The 16,806-nt window shown below is 43.6% G+C and overlaps 1 protein-coding gene and 1 long non-coding RNA gene across 4 annotated transcripts in view; one reads left to right on the top strand and one right to left on the bottom strand.

Moving 5' to 3' along the window:
- Positions 1-237: 237 nt before the first annotated feature.
- Positions 238-16,806, bottom strand: part of RBL2 (retinoblastoma-like 2) — a 32,639-nt gene continuing 16,070 nt past the window's right edge. Inside the window, exons 8-21 of one of the 2 annotated variants that reach the window (XM_014942509.1) lie at positions 10,435-10,601; positions 9,666-9,775; positions 8,825-8,928; positions 8,359-8,496; positions 7,793-7,957; positions 7,378-7,489; positions 6,450-6,722; positions 5,113-5,381; positions 3,592-3,768; positions 3,327-3,398; positions 2,843-2,957; positions 1,900-2,102; positions 1,321-1,488; positions 238-513 (exon numbers count right to left, since the gene is read on the bottom strand). In XM_014942509.1, the coding sequence (XP_014797995.1) occupies positions 343-513; positions 1,321-1,488; positions 1,900-2,102; positions 2,843-2,957; positions 3,327-3,398; positions 3,592-3,768; positions 5,113-5,381; positions 6,450-6,722; positions 7,378-7,489; positions 7,793-7,957; positions 8,359-8,496; positions 8,825-8,928; positions 9,666-9,775; positions 10,435-10,601 (2,244 nt within the window). In that variant the 3' untranslated portion in view covers positions 238-342. The remainder of the gene's footprint in view (positions 514-1,320; positions 1,489-1,899; positions 2,103-2,842; positions 2,958-3,326; positions 3,399-3,591; positions 3,769-5,112; positions 5,382-6,449; positions 6,723-7,377; positions 7,490-7,792; positions 7,958-8,358; positions 8,497-8,824; positions 8,929-9,665; positions 9,776-10,434; positions 10,602-16,806) is intronic. The other variant, XM_014942510.1, reaches the window with a different exon arrangement.
- Positions 914-7,704, top strand: LOC106888345. 2 transcript variants are annotated; one of them, XR_001412092.1, is made up of 4 exons: positions 914-973; positions 4,054-4,186; positions 7,115-7,170; positions 7,295-7,704. It is a non-coding gene; the product is annotated as an uncharacterized LOC106888345 (long non-coding RNA). The 2 variants fall into 2 exon arrangements; XR_001412091.1 differs by lacking the exon at positions 914-973 and having other exon boundaries at positions 3,697-4,186.

The following is a 16,806-nucleotide window of genomic DNA, read 5'->3' as shown; positions in this document are numbered from 1 at the left end:
TTAATTGCATCACAGTGGGATTGCTTTATTTCTGGACATCTTTACTGTACAAAGCTCTTCCTGTGACAGAGTCACCTTTGCAGTCACTGCCCTGACAGTGGGATTGCTTTATTTCTGGACATCTCTACTGTACAAAGCTCTTCCTGTGGCAGAGTCACCTTTGCAGTCACTGCCCAGCCCAAGCGTGTCCTCACCCTCTGGGGGCTGCAGGAGACTCCTCCTGCCCCTTCTGGCTCAGCACAGTCCGGCAGGAGACGCCTTGGGGCCGGGGCAGCCCGGCTGAGGACACTGGCAGAGGCTGGTGACCCCCATGGGAGGAGCAGCAGCGAGGGAGGGATGGACTCAGTGAGACCCTCTGTCGTTTGCTACGTCCTGCAGTCGCCTCAGCAGAGCAGTGTGGTTCTCCTGACAGATCCGCTTCGCTGGGGCTTCAGTACCATCTTCCAGGAGAATGCCTCGCTTCTTCGTTGGAGTTTCTCCAGTTCTAACCATGCTGTTAATTTCCTTTAGCCTCTGGAGAGAGGAGAGGAGGGGAAAGTAGCATTATCTCTCATTATTGTGAGTACCTAAGTAGCAAGTGAACTTTTGTTAATTGCATCACAGTGGGATTGCTTTATTTCTGGACATCTTTACTGTACAAAGCTCTTCCTGTGACAGAGTCACCTTTGCAGTCACTGCCCTGCCCATCCCATTACTGTGTGTCCAGACTCTTACACCCGAGCAAGCTCCTTGTGGCTTGTCCTACACCACGGGTGCAACACCTCCTGGCCAGGGGGAAGGTGTGCAGAGGGAAGATTCCTGCTGGGTTCCTGCTGAGCAGAGATGAGAGGACTCAGCCTGTCACATACTCCTGGGTTGGTGCTCTCCAGTTCAGAGCCATTTGGGGTTTTTCTCCTGCTGAGCAGAGATGAGAGGACTCAGCCCATCACATACTCCTGGGTTGGTGCTCTCCTGTTCAGAGCCATCCCAAGAGGTAGGTAAGAGCAGGTTGTACTTAACATTCTGCTCTTCCAGCAGTTCCCAGCCCAGGTCACCCCTCTGGGACCTGAAAGCAAAGGGTACCTTTGCTGCACCTCCCCAGTCTCTTGTGTATTGGTACAAAGAGTAACTTTTAAAAGTACACAATTAGCTTGGACACCTAATTGCTTTACAGCTACTTAGATACCAGAACTGGCAGTTGGAAGAGCGTTGGGTAAGAAAGTGTGTGTTAAACAATGTAAACAGAAAGGCGTGTTGCACAACCTCCTCTGGTGTCACAGCCAAAAAGAAGCGGTAGAGTTAAGGATTTATAAAAGCAAACTAACCCCCCTTTAGTCTCACCTTAGACGGGCTGCTGCTGAAATAATAGAATATTTTCTCTCGAGGGGAGAGAGTAGCCTCGTTTTTGTGTGGTGAGATGTAGACAGGGTGGTTCTGGGAGAGCTGGACTCTGCGGGGGGAGCCGATCCGTACAAAGGGGTAGGGAGAGAGCGGAGGGGAATCCATCTGCTCGGGAGAGAAGGAAACACTCAGTGGGTGGTACCTCATCTCGGGTTTTACTGCAGTGAGGTGAGCTGGTCACCTTAACCACATTTCAGTTTTTTTCCACTAATCCCATACCATACTTAGAACAGGTGTAAGTTTTGTCATTGTGTTAGGGCAGATAAGTATTTTTTTTTAATTTACTCTTGTAGCCCTGCCTGAGGTTCAGGATGACACTGCTCAGCGCTGTGTATTTCATGCAGGAGGAAGCTGCAAATGGGCATGGAAGGTACTTAGCATTTTAGCAGCCAAGCACTCCTCGAGGTGGGATCAGTGCCATAGAAATAGAGTGCCCTGGGGAAGCAGCGCAGAGCCTATCACTGCTCCTGCGGCCAAAAAGGATCAATTTACCACCCAAAAGCACAGGCTGTAACTTACTGCGTTTGAGGTGTACTTGAGGGCGAACTCTTTGATCTGCTCGATGTAGATGTTGTTGTAGAACTGGATGAGGTCCCCTCGCTCCTCCTCCTCGGTGTCGCTGTTGGCGCCCGTCAGGCGGGTGGGGGTGGGGGGGGCGCTGCCGGGGTGCGGGACGGGCAGGGTGCTGCTGGAGCGCATCACCGGGCTGGAGTCCCTGCTGCCTGCGGGGACAGGCCATGGCCATCAGACCCGGCTGCGCAACCGCTCCCCTCCCGGCCCCCGGGGGCTCCGATGGCAGGAGAGGGGCCGTGGGCCACAGGGTCACCTCCTTCCCTCACCACACAGAGCAGCGTGTTGGGACAGACCCACACACACACTGAGTGCGTGTACAGAAACACCCGGGAGTCCTAAATTTCTTACTGCACAAAATGCAAGCAGCTTTTCTCTCCGAGCTGAGTTTGCTCACAATATAAGCAGCCCTAAAAACTCCGTTTTTCAGGCGTTTGTGCTGTACTTTTAACAGTAGCTCGCTCTCGTTGCCAGCTGGCACAATTGCGCACAGGGACCAGTGCTCTTTTTCAGCCAGGAGTAGAAATATTTGGCTTGGTTATACTTCCTGCTGCTTTAATGTGGGAAGTTGCAAAATGTATATTATTTTTTCCTCCCTTCCCTGCTGCCTCTGTGTGACACAAAACCTCAATACCTGCAGGTTGTACCGACATCCATTAAGCCACGGTGGGCAGCTCCTAAGGGAGGTGCAGGTGTTGATGGGTTCAAGACTCTCCAAGGGGGTGTGCTGTTAAGCTTGAGTTATAGCAACTCTTAGGTGTTACCAATAGAGTCTTAATTGTGCCCAGGTTTACCAAAGGAGGAGCTGTTTGGGGTGGGGCGACCCTCACTTTACACGCACCGCTCGGGAAGTGGAATTGAGGACAAACACCTGGAATTTGGAATCACTCACTTCTCTCTTTGTTTCTCTCTTTGCTTCTGTCGGTGGGTGAGCTCTGGTGGCTGCTGCTGTCACTGCTGCCTGAGCGGCGCCGGCACCGGCCTTTGATGAGGACACTGCGATAGACCTGTGGGGACAGGGTGTGGGGTGACACGGTCAGGGAACCACGGGCTGTGAGAAACCTGCTTTGTAGAAACTTCACTGTGGTATCAAAGTGCTTCTTGCAGGGGAAGTACAGCCTCCCAAGGGGAGTGTTGTCCAACAGGCGCTGCCTCCTTGGGCTTTAAGTAAAGGTATTTTCTATTTTAGGTGTAGTTTAGCATTTCAGGCTTCCAGTAGTGCAGGATTTTGGACACGAATGGTGTCTTTCGAGGAGAATGGCTGAGACTGTGTTCATTTAACATTAAACATTACTCTAAGAAGTGATCCATTCCTAAAATGGAACTAAGGGGCTTAATAAACAGGGCACACACGGGTGAACAGGGGCTGTACTTACGTGACTCTTGGCTTGCGGCTGTGTGCGGTAGCAGCGCATGATGTTCTGAAATGATCTGTCTTCCTTAGTAACCTAAGGGGGGAAGAACAGAAAAGCTTCATAGTTTCTCTGTTTTGGGAAGAACAGAAAAGCTTCATAGTTTCTCTGGGTTTTTTTTTTTTGTTTGTTTGGGGATAGTTGTGTGTGGTGTTTGGTTGGGTTTTTTGAAGAACTGTAATCTTTGGAATGTTAAGGGGTTGGTTTGTTTTTTCTGTATCGCCCTTACCTTAGCCATGACGTAGATGGCACACATCAGCAGCTGATCCAGGTGTCTGTCCATCATGAGTTCAGGGCAGTGCACCAAGGAATACTCAAAACACGTCCAGATCTTTTTCCGCAGCTCGTCAGGGATGTCGAGTTTGACACAGAGGTCTCGCAGACGGACACTGGCCAGATGGTACACCTGTGGGCAGGGACACTGCTCAGGGCCACGGCCAAAGAGCACCTCACACTGGTGGGACTCGTACGAATGATAAGCCAGAAGAAGCAGACAAGTGAAATTGAGTAATTCTTACAAGACACAGACATTGTCATAGGGGTACTGATGCCAAGAGGGCACTTGGTTGAAGCTTAAATTTGGAGTTGTCCTGATTGCAGGAAGGGCACTGCGTAGCCTATGGAAACCACTGCACTGAATAGTTGAATAATAAACCAGAATGTCTCAAAGATTAATTTCTTTCTTTTAAAGAGCCTTGAAGAAAATGGACACCTTTGAGTAGCTGCCAGCCAAGTATATGATCTCCTTCACAGCTCATGGTGGCTGTGGTGAGTCTGCTCCTTTGCTAGTGGGAAGGTGCCCGAGTAAGAAAACTACTCTTCAGGTACGTGTATGAACAGACTAAGGGTAGAGATTAACTTTGAAATTGAATATTCTCTTATTATTAGTCATAATAAGTACGTATTTTAAAAGTCACGGAAGCTGTACCGAAATACAAACTAAGCAAAGCACAAGTTAGACTGACCAGTACCTTTCTGAAGAAGAGTGAAAGCGAGCCCATCCTGCGGGGCCTGACGGCCGCGGCGAGGGGCTGGGTGCGTCGCTGCTCCCCGGGAGAGACCTGCTGCACCGTCACCTGCCCCGGGAGCTGCAGCGCCGCCCCGCTCAGCTGGGGGGTCAGGGGACCCGCCAGGGCCTGGGCGCTGAGGGGCTGCATGGGGCCAGGCACGGCCTGAGCCTGTGCCCCCACGTTCACCTGCACCGGGAAGAAAGTGATTCCTCCGTTTTCGTTGGCGATGCCTGCAATTTGAGAAAAAAGAGTCTGGAATAAGAGCAATTTGGGGGGGAGGAGGTGTGTTTGTAGTTGTTGTAGGTTTGTTTTGTATGGTTTTTCTAAAGAATTCAGTGACTCTGTTATTAGTTGCTTATAATATATTAATTAAAATATATTTAGTATATTATATATGGAACTGTTTCATCAAAATACTTTTAACTTTTCATCATAAGGAGACAAGAAAATAATGAAATTGAACTAAATTTTTCATTCTAATGCAAGTTTCATGCCGTGCCAGTTGAGGAAGGAGAGGTTGCTGAAATAACTAAGTTTTATGAAATAGATGCTGGCAGTCAGCATGTCCTTGTGCCCTAATGCTCAGTCTCTAAATTCTACGTATCTATTTATACAACTTTTCCCAGGTGTGAATCCTTAAACACATCTTATTATTAGTCATAATAAGTACGTATTTTAAAAGTCACGGAAGCTGTACCGAAATACAAACTAAGCAAAGCACAAATGAGACTGAAAAGTACCTTTCTGAAGAAGAGTGAAAGCGAGCCCATCCTGCGGGGCCTGACGGCCGCGGCGAGGGGCTGGGTGCGTCGCTGCTCCCCGGGAGAGACCTGCTGCACCGTCACCTGCCCCGGGAGCTGCAGCGCCGCCCCGCTCAGCTGGGGGGTCAGGGGACCCGCCAGGGCCTGGGCGCTGAGGGGCTGCATGGGGCCAGGCACGGCCTGAGCCTGTGCCCCCACGTTCACCTGCACCGGGAAGAAAGTGATTCCTCCGTTTTCGTTGGCGATGCCTGCAATTTGAGAAAAAAGAGTCTGGAATAAGAGCAATTTGGGGGGGAGGAGGTGTGTTTGTAGTTGTTGTAGGTTTGTTTTGTATGGTTTTTCTAAAGAATTCAGTGACTCTGTTATTAGTTGCTTGTAACTATATATTTAGTATATTATATATGGAACTGTTTCATCAAAATACTTTTAACTTTTCATCATAAGGAGACAAGAAAATAATGAAATTGAACTAAATTTTTCATTCTAATGCAAGTTTCATGCCGTGCCAGTTGAGGAAGGAGAGGTTGCTGAAATAACTAAGTTTTATGAAATAGATGCTGGCAGTCAGCATGTCCTTGTGCCCTAATGCTCAGTCTCTAAATTCTACGTATCTATTTATACAACTTTTCCCAGTTATGAATCCTTAAACATGGAGCCCATCCTGCGGGGCCTGACGGCCGCGGCGAGGGGCTGGGTGCGTCGCTGCTCCCCGGGAGAGACCTGCTGCACCGTCACCTGCCCCGGGAGCTGCAGCGCCGCCCCGCTCAGCTGGGGGGTCAGGGGACCCGCCAGGGCCTGGGCGCTGAGGGGCTGCATGGGGCCAGGCACGGCCTGAGCCTGTGCCCCCACGTTCACCTGCACCGGGAAGAAAGTGATTCCTCCGTTTTCGTTGGCGATGCCTGCAATTTGAGAAAAAAGAGTCTGGAATAAGAGCAATTTGGGGGGGAGGAGGTGTGTTTGTAGTTGTTGTAGGTTTGTTTTGTATGGTTTTTCTAAAGAATTCAGTGACTCTGTTATTAGTTGCTTGTAACTATATATTTAGTATATTATATATGGAACTGTTTCATCAAAATACTTTTAACTTTTCATCATAAGGAGACAAGAAAATAATGAAATTGAACTAAATTTTTCATTCTAATGCAAGTTTCATGCCGTGCCAGTTGAGGAAGGAGAGGTTGCTGAAATAACTAAGTTTTATGAAATAGATGCTGGCAGTCAGCATGTCCTTGTGCCCTAATGCTCAGTCTCTAAATTCTACGTATCTATTTATACAACTTTTCCCAGGTGTGAATCCTTAAACACACTTTTTCCCTCACCTTGCACGGGTATGGTGACAGTCTGCCCGTTATTGGCTGTCACAGTGGCCGTTGCCACCGTGACCAGCGTCTGGCCGGGCACTGGGGTGACGGACATGGCGTCGGGGCTGACGTTCTGCACCGGCACCGTGTTGACCACGGGCTGCTGGGACACTCGGACTGGGGTCCCGCTGTCAGAGCCGTTGTCGTTGTCAACAAACAGTCTCCTCCTGGTGGGGTTGGCTGTAGGAGAACTGTATCTGTCGTACAGGGTGGTGGGGGAGGATGAAAGGCCTGTGGGTTCACAAACACATAAATATATTTAACTCTCGGTGCATAATCCCTTACTGTACAAATACGCGATAGAAGTCTAATAAGAATCAAAGTATGTCATGCCAAGCTCTTTAGGACACATTTAAAGAAATTCCTTATGTCCACGTTGTGGCTCACAGGCTGCTTTTAGAGGTGACAATCTCAGATAATGCTGCCTTTAATATGTTTCTAAGCTGATGTATAATGTTTTATTTTTCCAGAGGAAAAACTTTTGGCACTTCATGTAACTAAATATACAGGGGAGCTTCTGTTCTGGTGTAACAACAAAGCAAACTGCTCCAGTGCTGCTGGGTAGCACATAAGTAGTGTGTGTGCATAAATATTATTTAACATAAGTGTATGTTTCTATACAGATGTGCTGTTCATGTACATAACCTCCTGGAGACACCCACGGAAACAGCTCAGATGGGTAAGACATTTTTCATTTCAGTGTGAGCAAAGTACTAACCCCATGAGTTGCAATAGAAATACCATTTACAAATGTGTTTGCAATGAACTGTACGTTGACATTAAAGCACCTTGTTGCTCTACAGCACTTGCACTTAAAGATGAAAGCCCCAGCCTGAGGAGCGTCCGGGTGTACCCACAAAGCAAGGTGTGTACCCATCAGTCTCACCTTTCCCCAGTCCTCCGCTTTCAGCGCGAACCTCGTTGATTCGTCTGGGCGTCAGGGGTGACCCTACAACGCTGTTCCCAGCAGACCTCTCGAAGTACTGCGGCGGCATCACCTGAAATATTGATGCTTTTGGTAGAGCCTGTGTCACAGACTGACCACGTAGCAAATTTTTAAAAGCTTCTGCGCTACAAATTTGGGATGGCAAAAAATAAAAGTAACGCTGAAAGAACACGACAGTCACTGTGTAGGAATTGTGTATCTAGCACGTACAGCACCGTGTAATAATCTTTCAGAGACTGCAATTAAAAGTCTGTGCTTTTTACCACATTTCTTCTTGTCTAGCAATCTTTTAAAGTGTGACTGGTCCAAGCCTTCCCTGTTTGTGCGGTCCCTGCAGGACATACAAAGAGCTCACCTCTTCACAAGTGGGAACTTTGTTTTCGTTGTCTCTGATCCTGTCCCACAGGATGGATTCCTGTTTCCAAGCCATGCTTTCCAGGATCTGCTCTTCAATGTGGTTGAGGTGTTTTACCACCTCCCGACAGAGACCATCCTCCGCTCTGATGAAAACCTCAATTACCTGTAAGGTGGACACTTACAATCAACATAATGTATTTACTTCATATGAGAAATATTAAGGCTGCTTGACTACGACTCCATCGCCTGTTTTGCGTTTTATAAGACAGATATTTTTATCTTTTTAAGCAAAGGAACAGCCCATCGCTGTTGCAGAAACACTAATCCCATAGTTACTGGATAGATGTGTGGCTGCTGCTGGTAAATGCCAACGGGAGTTTGATTTTCAGCCCCCCCAAGCCCCACCCCAGGCTGACAGGCACCCAGGGAAGGTTTTTTTTCAATACAAAAAGGGGCAAAGCTGAGAAGGAAGGGTTAATGTGTAAGTTAACATCCCGGTAAGCAGGTGACTGCTTAATCTAATGCTTACTCAGGGTAAGCATTTCTAGCTGTCACACACCTTACCTTATAAAAATGATAAACTGGAATGTCAAATAGTTCAGTGATGAATGGGAAGTTTCCAGGCGGCTGATAGGTAAAGGTAATTATCTCCAGGCAACAGGCCAGCAGGGATCTGTGAAACACGTCCTGCTCCAGGATGGCCTGCAAGAGAGTCGCAAATGTTAGTGCTTAATTTACAGTGTAACTATAGACCAACAGGATTTCTGTTCTGCCTCACAGCGCGGTTATCATCAAGCTTATAAAGAGACCTCATTTTACAAGAGACAGAGCAGAATCTAAACTGAGACATCTATACTCATTAAAAATGTTATATACCTGTGTGTTTGCAAACACAAATGATTTCTGCTACGCTCTTCCTTCCGTTCTTATGGAAGTAAGGTGTACTTACAGGCTACTTTTCAGAGATTTACCCTCATTTTAAATAACTACAGCTTTAGAAACGAGGCACAATGAGATGAGTTTTCCTCACAGACAAGTCCGCGTCTCCCAGCCGCCGCCTCTCTTGCTCGATGACTGCCTCCAGGACCTTGTAGTACAGCACCTCGGCGCGACGGAAGTGCTTGCTGGCAACATCTGCAGGAATTTTACGTAGAAACAATATTGTGAAACGCGATAAAGGAATTAAGAGTCTTTATCTTGGGCTGTAGAGATGCAACAGTTCAGTAGGTTCAGGATTTCTGTGCTGCTGCGGCTATAACACTTTCAGGACTAAACCAGGTAATTTCTGCTGAACTTAGGAATCCCTCTCCCGTGCTGCACTGGCTCGTGAATCCAGAGCAGAATAACTTAGTGCTGAACCCAGATTTTGAAGGAAACACCATATATAAGAACAATCTTTAAGTTGCTACAATATAATATACATATTTCAAGTTCAGAAAGTATATTGTTTGAAAATATACCTATGTGGATCCAACTCGCAGTGTGCAACAGGAAACCCAGAAGGAACTATATGTTTACAAGGACAAATACAAAGTAAATAAAGACCCTATTAAGAAATAAGGTCAAGAGCATCTTCCTCACTTCTAATCCGTCTTCACACGTCACAAATCTTGACCACTTTGCAAATACTACTTTGTGTTTATACTGGTAGGATTTTGAATTGAATTCCACTGCTTTAAGCTCAGGCTGATTATAAAATGGTATGCAGGGCTGAAATATGCCGTGTTTTAAGAATACTAGGAAAAGACAAAAGTAATGGAAAAGACTCTTGTGCTAAAGCATAACCTGAAAGTAAAACTTAAGTTAATTACAATAAATAAACCTGTTTACTGGCTTTTAATTTATATCTGTAGAAGCAAAACATTTCCCACCTTTGGAAAAGGTACTGAACTCCCCCTCAGCCGACGCGCTCTGGCAGAAAACTTCATACATTTCTTTTACTCTGTTTGCAATGGACTGAGAAGGATCTCTGGAACATGACCTGAAAAAAAAAAATTCCAATATTTTCAATATACTCTTCCTACCAAGACAAAAAATCTAAAAATGTACAACTATTTTTATATTATGATAAAAGCATGAAGCTGTATCTGGGCTAACAACACACACTCAGATGTGCCTGACTCTGTATGTACCATAAAACATTCCTGGCATATTGGTGTTATTTTATACATTGTAGTAAATATGCACATCTTTCCATGGTCAGGGATAAATATTTAAATAGCATTTTCCACAATATCAAATAGCTTTAAAATATATTGTACCTGAAGCATGAAGTATCTACATGCAGAAAAAAACCTATTATGAATAAAAATCCTACAATGTGGTGTGATTTGTGAGGAGAGAGATTTGCTAAGGAGGAAGAAGAAAAGTCTTCAAAATTTCCTATTAGGGGTTTGCTGTTGTCAGAACTGTGGGGTTTTAGATGTTGTGTGTTCTTGGAGCCATTAATCTCATAAGGACAAAGGTGTCTAAAGCAAGAGAATAAAGTCTTTTGAAATTTCAGTGTCTCTCTGGGCTCTGTTTTACTCCAGAACATTTCAAGACTCACTCACATTTTAAATTACACTGTTCAGCATTACCATTTCTTTTTAAAACTGTTTTAAAAATAGCATTATTTGGTCAGCTAAACATGAGACTTACCTGAGTATCTGCTCCAGGTTTTCGCTGGGGGCATTTTTGAGCCCCGCCAGCATGGTGTGAAGGCGGCTCAGACTGTAGGTTGCTATGGAAACCGGTGTCACGTAGGGGTTGCTCTCTTTAATGTACTTGCGACCGGTAAGTGGGGTTGTAACCCTGAGGGATTTGGACTGAAAGACAATAAATAAGCATGGAAATTACATTAGTATAAAACTTAGACACAGGTTACAACCCAGAAGCGTCGGTCTGTAGAATTCTTCCCCTCTGTTCTGATACACGCCTGGAAAAAACAGCTTGGGATCAAAGAGCCCAAACTAGTTCCTGTCCCAGACAACAGAGGGATCTCTGTCACTGGGACGTTTGTACCAAGTAGTGCTGTATGAACTGAGGGGGTGTGACCACCCACTGAGATGCAGATACTGGGAGTGAAGTGTGAAACAACAAGGCCAATTAAAAAAAAAATATCCCAAAACAAAAGCCCCAGCAGCCCCCCCCCCCCAGTCCCCTGAGCACCAGAGGAAGCTGTAGCTGGTGGGAAATGATTCCAAGCCAGGGGTTCCTCACTGCAAGTTTCACTCGTACATGAAAAGTCCTCCTGAATCTAACAATTAGCATTTTAATTCACTCGCATCAGATGAAGTCATCACATCAAAATAAGTTAACGTCAAGGACGTCCCTTCAATCAGTGTACAGCAAAACCCATGCGTCTTCTAATTATCTAACCACACGATTACTTAGCCATGGTTGGAGGGGAACAGATTTAGTCTGGAGATGAGGAGAGGGTTCTTCACTGTGAGGGTGGTGGAGCACTGGAACAGGTTGCCCAGGGAGGTGGTTGAGGCCCCATCCCTGGAGATATTCAAGGAGAGGCTCGACGAGGCCCTGGGCAACCTGGTCTAGTTGGGGGTGTCCCTGCTGACTGCGGGGGGGTCGGACTAGATGGCCTTTGGAGGTCCCTTCCGGCCTGGGCAATTCTATGATTCTATGATTTCCTTATTTTAATGAACACAGTACATTTCGCAGCTCCTTGTACTCCTCCCATGTGCCCCACACCCTGCTAAGGGGGAGCTGTTTCTGTCTCCACACCCCCAGGGAAAGCTGGTGCCCCCAGCCCTGCCCCGAGCACCCCCAGCTGCTGCCTCATCCCTCACTGCTCCATCACTACCCACACCTGCAGGAGTCACGCACCCACAGCTGGGCCAGACAGACAGCACTTGGTGATTTCTTTAAATAGATCAGCAGCGAAGAATCAGCTGTTTACACTGATTTTATAGATAAGGTTATTTTGCTCTTTTCCCTCAGGAATGTTGAAAGCCATTAACCAACTGTCACTCTGGAAAAGGACCGCGGGACTATTTCAGTGACCTAGGCTGTCTGACCCTTCTGCTCTCTGTATAAGGCAGCTCATATCCTTCTTTATCCGCCTGTCCCGTAGCCTTCCTCCTTTAAGGCATCTTTTCCATCTTGAGGAACATTTTGATACCCTGCCATCACGGGGATAGATGTCTGCAGGCAGAGCCAGTGCCTGATTTTCAAAAGCTGCTCTAGTCGCACAAAATCCCTGATCATTTTACAGGTCTTCACTTTATCATTCTGAGACATATCATGTTCTTTAGCCTCTCAAAGACTACAGTGCCTGATTTTCAAAAGCTGCTCTAGTCACACAAAATCCCTAATCATTTTACAGGTCTCTTTATTGTTCTGAGACATGTCGTGTTCTTTAGCCTCTCAAAGACTGTATTTTATGCTATTTTATTAGTCATATATAAAGGCAAACCTATATATCGTGCTTTTAGGCAAGCAAGGTGAAAACCATCCCCTACAGATTTAACTCACAGAATAAACAGATGTAATATTGACACCTGAAGCCTCTCCATGAAAAAGAAACATAAAACTATGTGTAAAGCAAAGCGCTGAGTGGCTTTGCATGAGATAAACAAACCCCTCTGTGTTTGGGACAGAGGTGTGAGGGAAGGGGAAGATGCCCCCAACAGTCACAGGACAATTCATCATTGGCCAAACAGCCACTGGGAATTGCCTGTTCTGTTGGGTCTGAAAATCTTCACCTAAAGATTTACCTACAGATATCTCCTTAGGTAATTACCTAAATATTCTCTATACTGGATTTAATCAATGAAAACCCAAATGCATGGAGAAATTGTGTCCAAGAACGCCAAAGGTAAACAATATATCAAATAAATTACAAAAATCTAACTCAGCTGTGCTGTGTACACTCCCAGGTCACCTCAGACAATAAAGATGGTGTTTTTCAGTAGCTGCTTCTCTTCATCAGACACAGACCAACTCAACTCACTCCCCACAGAAAATCAGCATCACCCACCACCTCATACTGACCCTGTCAAAGTGCTGCTGCAAATTGTGCTTCACTTGGACTCTTTCAGCCGTTTCCATTCCTGAAGTTGTATTTAAGCACCTTGTGAGAGTTCCAATTTCTTCATCCGCATCCTCCCCGAGAAATATTCTCTCGTCGAGGTTTCCTACCGACAGAACATACTCCTCGTAGGCCTTGTTGATGGCTTTGCTGCAACGGGAAGGGAAAGACAGATACAAACCCCCCTTGAGTGAGGCAGGGCTTTGGTCACCTCCTGGCTCCATGAACACACTTCTGGCCCGTTGGAACTCTGCTTCACAACTTTGTTTAACTCGAGCATTGGAGCTCCTTTAAAATCTACAGTATCTTAAAACAGGAAAGTGGCAAGGACATTATTTTTCCATTCTATCCACTGGCTTGCCATGTACTATAGCTGCAGGTGGAACATAATCAAATACTGGCTGGAAACACCTCAAAACTTATGCAGCATCATATCATCATAAACTACACTTAACCATTTTCATACCATTTATAAGAAACTAAGTCCTACTTATAAGCGTCTCTAGGTTTTTATAAGCATCTCTAGGTTTATTAAGACAAAAATACCACCAAACCCATTTTTTCCCTCCCAGTTCCCACTCAGTCAATGCACTCCCACATCTTTCTCATACTAACACGTTGGGTTATGTGCAACAAAACCTGGGGCAACATAGAAACATTAGAATAAAAGCAGAGATGAAGTCAGACCACCCTGAAAAATCGTTCCTCTTTCAAACGTGCCTCAGACCAACCCAGCTCAGAGAAAGGAGCTTAAACACCAAGTACTGTGTAAACAGTAACGAATACAGGAGTCAGCTCCTTGGTGTTACTGTCAGGATACAGGCAGTAACACGAGTGCCAGGGCATGGCAGGCCAGGGGACACCAGCAACAACCCAACCATGAATCCAGAGACTCACAAGCTGTCGCCGAAGTTCCCAGGATCTAGAAATCCGGTCAGGTTTTCATCTTTTCCTTTCAGAAGCTGTAAGACAGGTAAGAAAAGAGGATGGGCATTTCAGTTCTTAAAAAAAGACTTTGAAATAATGTGTAAGGAGAAATTTTTCTACATTACAAATCTATCCACCAAACCTTTTTGTCAAAAAGCTTCCGAATATATGGCTTCCAAAAATGTTCCTTTATGCCTTTTGCTTCTAAAACTAATCCATAATGCAATGAACACAGTTTTTCAATGATGCAGGGAGGATCTGATGATACTTTATAATCCTTACTGTGAAAGTCTTCAGGTAGACCTACAATTAAGAATATTATTATATTAACATTATTATATTTTATATATAAATATATTTTTATAATTCTATTAATATTATTATAATAAAAAATTATATTTTATATATAAATATATTTTTATATTTCTATTAATATTACATAATAAAATTATTTAATTTTGCAAATTCATATCCTATCTTCTTATTAAACTTAAATTCTATGATGTGTAGTCTAGGTAGGGTGAAATTAAAATGGTAAACTAATTAGTTCTCTTTAAAGAATTATTAATTATAGAATACCCCCTCAAATTGATAATGTTATCAAAACTCAATTTTGAGTCACAGATTTAAAAAAAATAGACATCTAGTGATAAAAACTTAAAATAGCAGTTCTAATAGAAAAGCAATCAAACACTTGTGAACTATAAAATTTATTCAAATAAATTTGAGATAATGGTCCCAGTTCCCATCTGAACCACTACAAAGTAACTGCGAATACTCTTCAGCACTGGAAATGCAGTCTGTGTCTGGAAAGAATTACATCAGAAATTAAAAGGAAAATACTAATTCCCACATATTTAAAATCAATATTATTCAATTTATTCCCTGCCACATAAATTCACACTAATTTCAGCAGCCTTAGAAGCTCTTGCAGGCCCTGGATAAAGACAGATAGTTTTCTTTCACCATACCTTTAAAATGAGGATTCAGAAGCTCTTTGCGGTTGGGACACTGGAGAGCGTTCCCGTACACTAAATCCAAAGCGCACAACAGGAGGTGGTAGGAATTGACCAGGTCATCACTGATCATAGGAAAGTTACCTTCAATATTAGAAATACAGCAGAGAATAATTAAAATTACCATCGATTTAAAATTTTTTAATCAAGAAACTGTTGAGATTTGTATTACAGTCAATAGCGGAGTCGTGGAAACACAGACTTTGGAGACTATAAATATCTGGATATAAATGCAGGTACTAAAACAGACACACACACTTAATAAAACATTAACTCAATTAAATATTAAAATACATTTCTCTTGTGCTTTATTGAAGAGCTAAAATGCATATCTCTGATCTGGTTTATAATGTAGCTATATTTCATATACCTCTAATGTATTCTTATTTATCATCTTCTCATAGAAAATAATCTTTGTAATCTCTTCACTCTTTTATCACCTTTCACAAAGATTATATTCAGATTCATTACTTTTTATTGAACTTACTGAGGGTTATGATATTCCTTTAGAGGAACAGCCATAGCTAAAAACAGTATTGTAAAATAACCTATACCTTTAATTAATACCCTAAATCAAAGTTCCATTAATTTATATGGACAGCATGATTTTCTGTCACTCTTTAAATACTCATAACTCTACTATTTTTTTTTAAATTTAAGCTCCATACCACTTATCTGAGCCCACTATGAAGATAAAGTTTAACTTGAAGAAATCTATCACATAGTAATAAACTCACCTAGAACACATCTATAGAAAATCTATGTGATTCAAATTTTGCCTAAATTATTTTCTACCAGTAATGTGCGAGTTTGTTCAAATTTATATTCAATTTTCTGATTCTGTGTTAGAAGAAAAATAATTTCAATGCAGATAATTGGAACTATTTAAAATAATGAAGCCTACATGAAACTTGTATTAACTGCACATGCTTATCAATTATTTCCAAACTGTTAAGGGCTCACAGCAAAGCAGTAAAAGTCCTAAATACAACAGCAAAATGTTAATCACTAATAATCTTAAAGAAGCAACTCTCATAACTTAAGTTCACTTTCATAACCATGAAGTCCAACATGGCAATCCCCACTGTCAGCACAGTCAAAAATAATCCTAATTTGACAGTAATTCCATCCAAATGATTTGTCAGTGACATTTCAAACAATAGCTTATGACCTTCTTTCCCAGCCTAGTATCAAGTAATGAAAAATAGTTATCTCAGCACAGCAGAAAGATGATTTTTTTCATTTTAAAGAAAGAAAGAAAGGCAAGATAGAGAGTTTAAAGATAAATTCTTACAAATAGCATGCAAGAACTGCAGTATCTCCAAACAAAGCCACTACCTTCCTTTGCAGGGTACACCAAAGGTAGGAGCAAGATCTGGTCTTCTGCATTTGTGAACCTGAAGGCAATGACCCTCAGGCCCACAGAAATGTCACAGAGACAAGCCTCAACTTGCCACTGATGTGCGGTTGCCACGATAAGGATTACTGCCAGCCCTCAAAACACACTGAACAAAACTTCACATGAGTATTTAATGCCTTAAATGGTCAACATTTAGTTTACATTTTTGTGCTGCCACACTTTAATAAATCTACCACTAGTCACAGATTTTTACAATCTACAATTACCGGAAATTTTCCTTTTTCCTGTGAAACTGAATTGGCTGTTGTCAGCACGGTATTCTCTACAAAGTTAATTTGCATGTCTGAAACTGCTCGCCAATTAACATGTAGTTATCTGATGATACAGTTACTCAAACATATTAACCAATAATTCAGCAATAGAAAGACTCTTGAAGTCCCTTTGCACCTTATCAACTGTCCAATCTACCCATAGAAGGGAGGATTTTAGAGAAGGGAAAAGAAAAATCTGTTTTTCAGACTGACCTACTTTTCCAGCTGCCCAACTGTGCTGAAGAAGTGAAGTCCTGACTGCCTGGAAATAAAGTACGGCACTAACTCTGCTCTGGACTCAGTGGCATATGAAGAGATACCTCACTCTACTTGAGAGCACTAATCTGGACCAAAAAAAAAAAAAAAAAA

The sequence above is a fragment of the Calidris pugnax genome, unplaced genomic scaffold, assembly GCF_001431845.1.
Source record: "Calidris pugnax isolate Ruff unplaced genomic scaffold, ASM143184v1 scaffold28, whole genome shotgun sequence".
Classification (NCBI taxonomy): Eukaryota; Metazoa; Chordata; class Aves; order Charadriiformes; family Scolopacidae; genus Calidris; species Calidris pugnax.
This window is presented reverse-complemented; position numbering and strand designations above follow the sequence as displayed.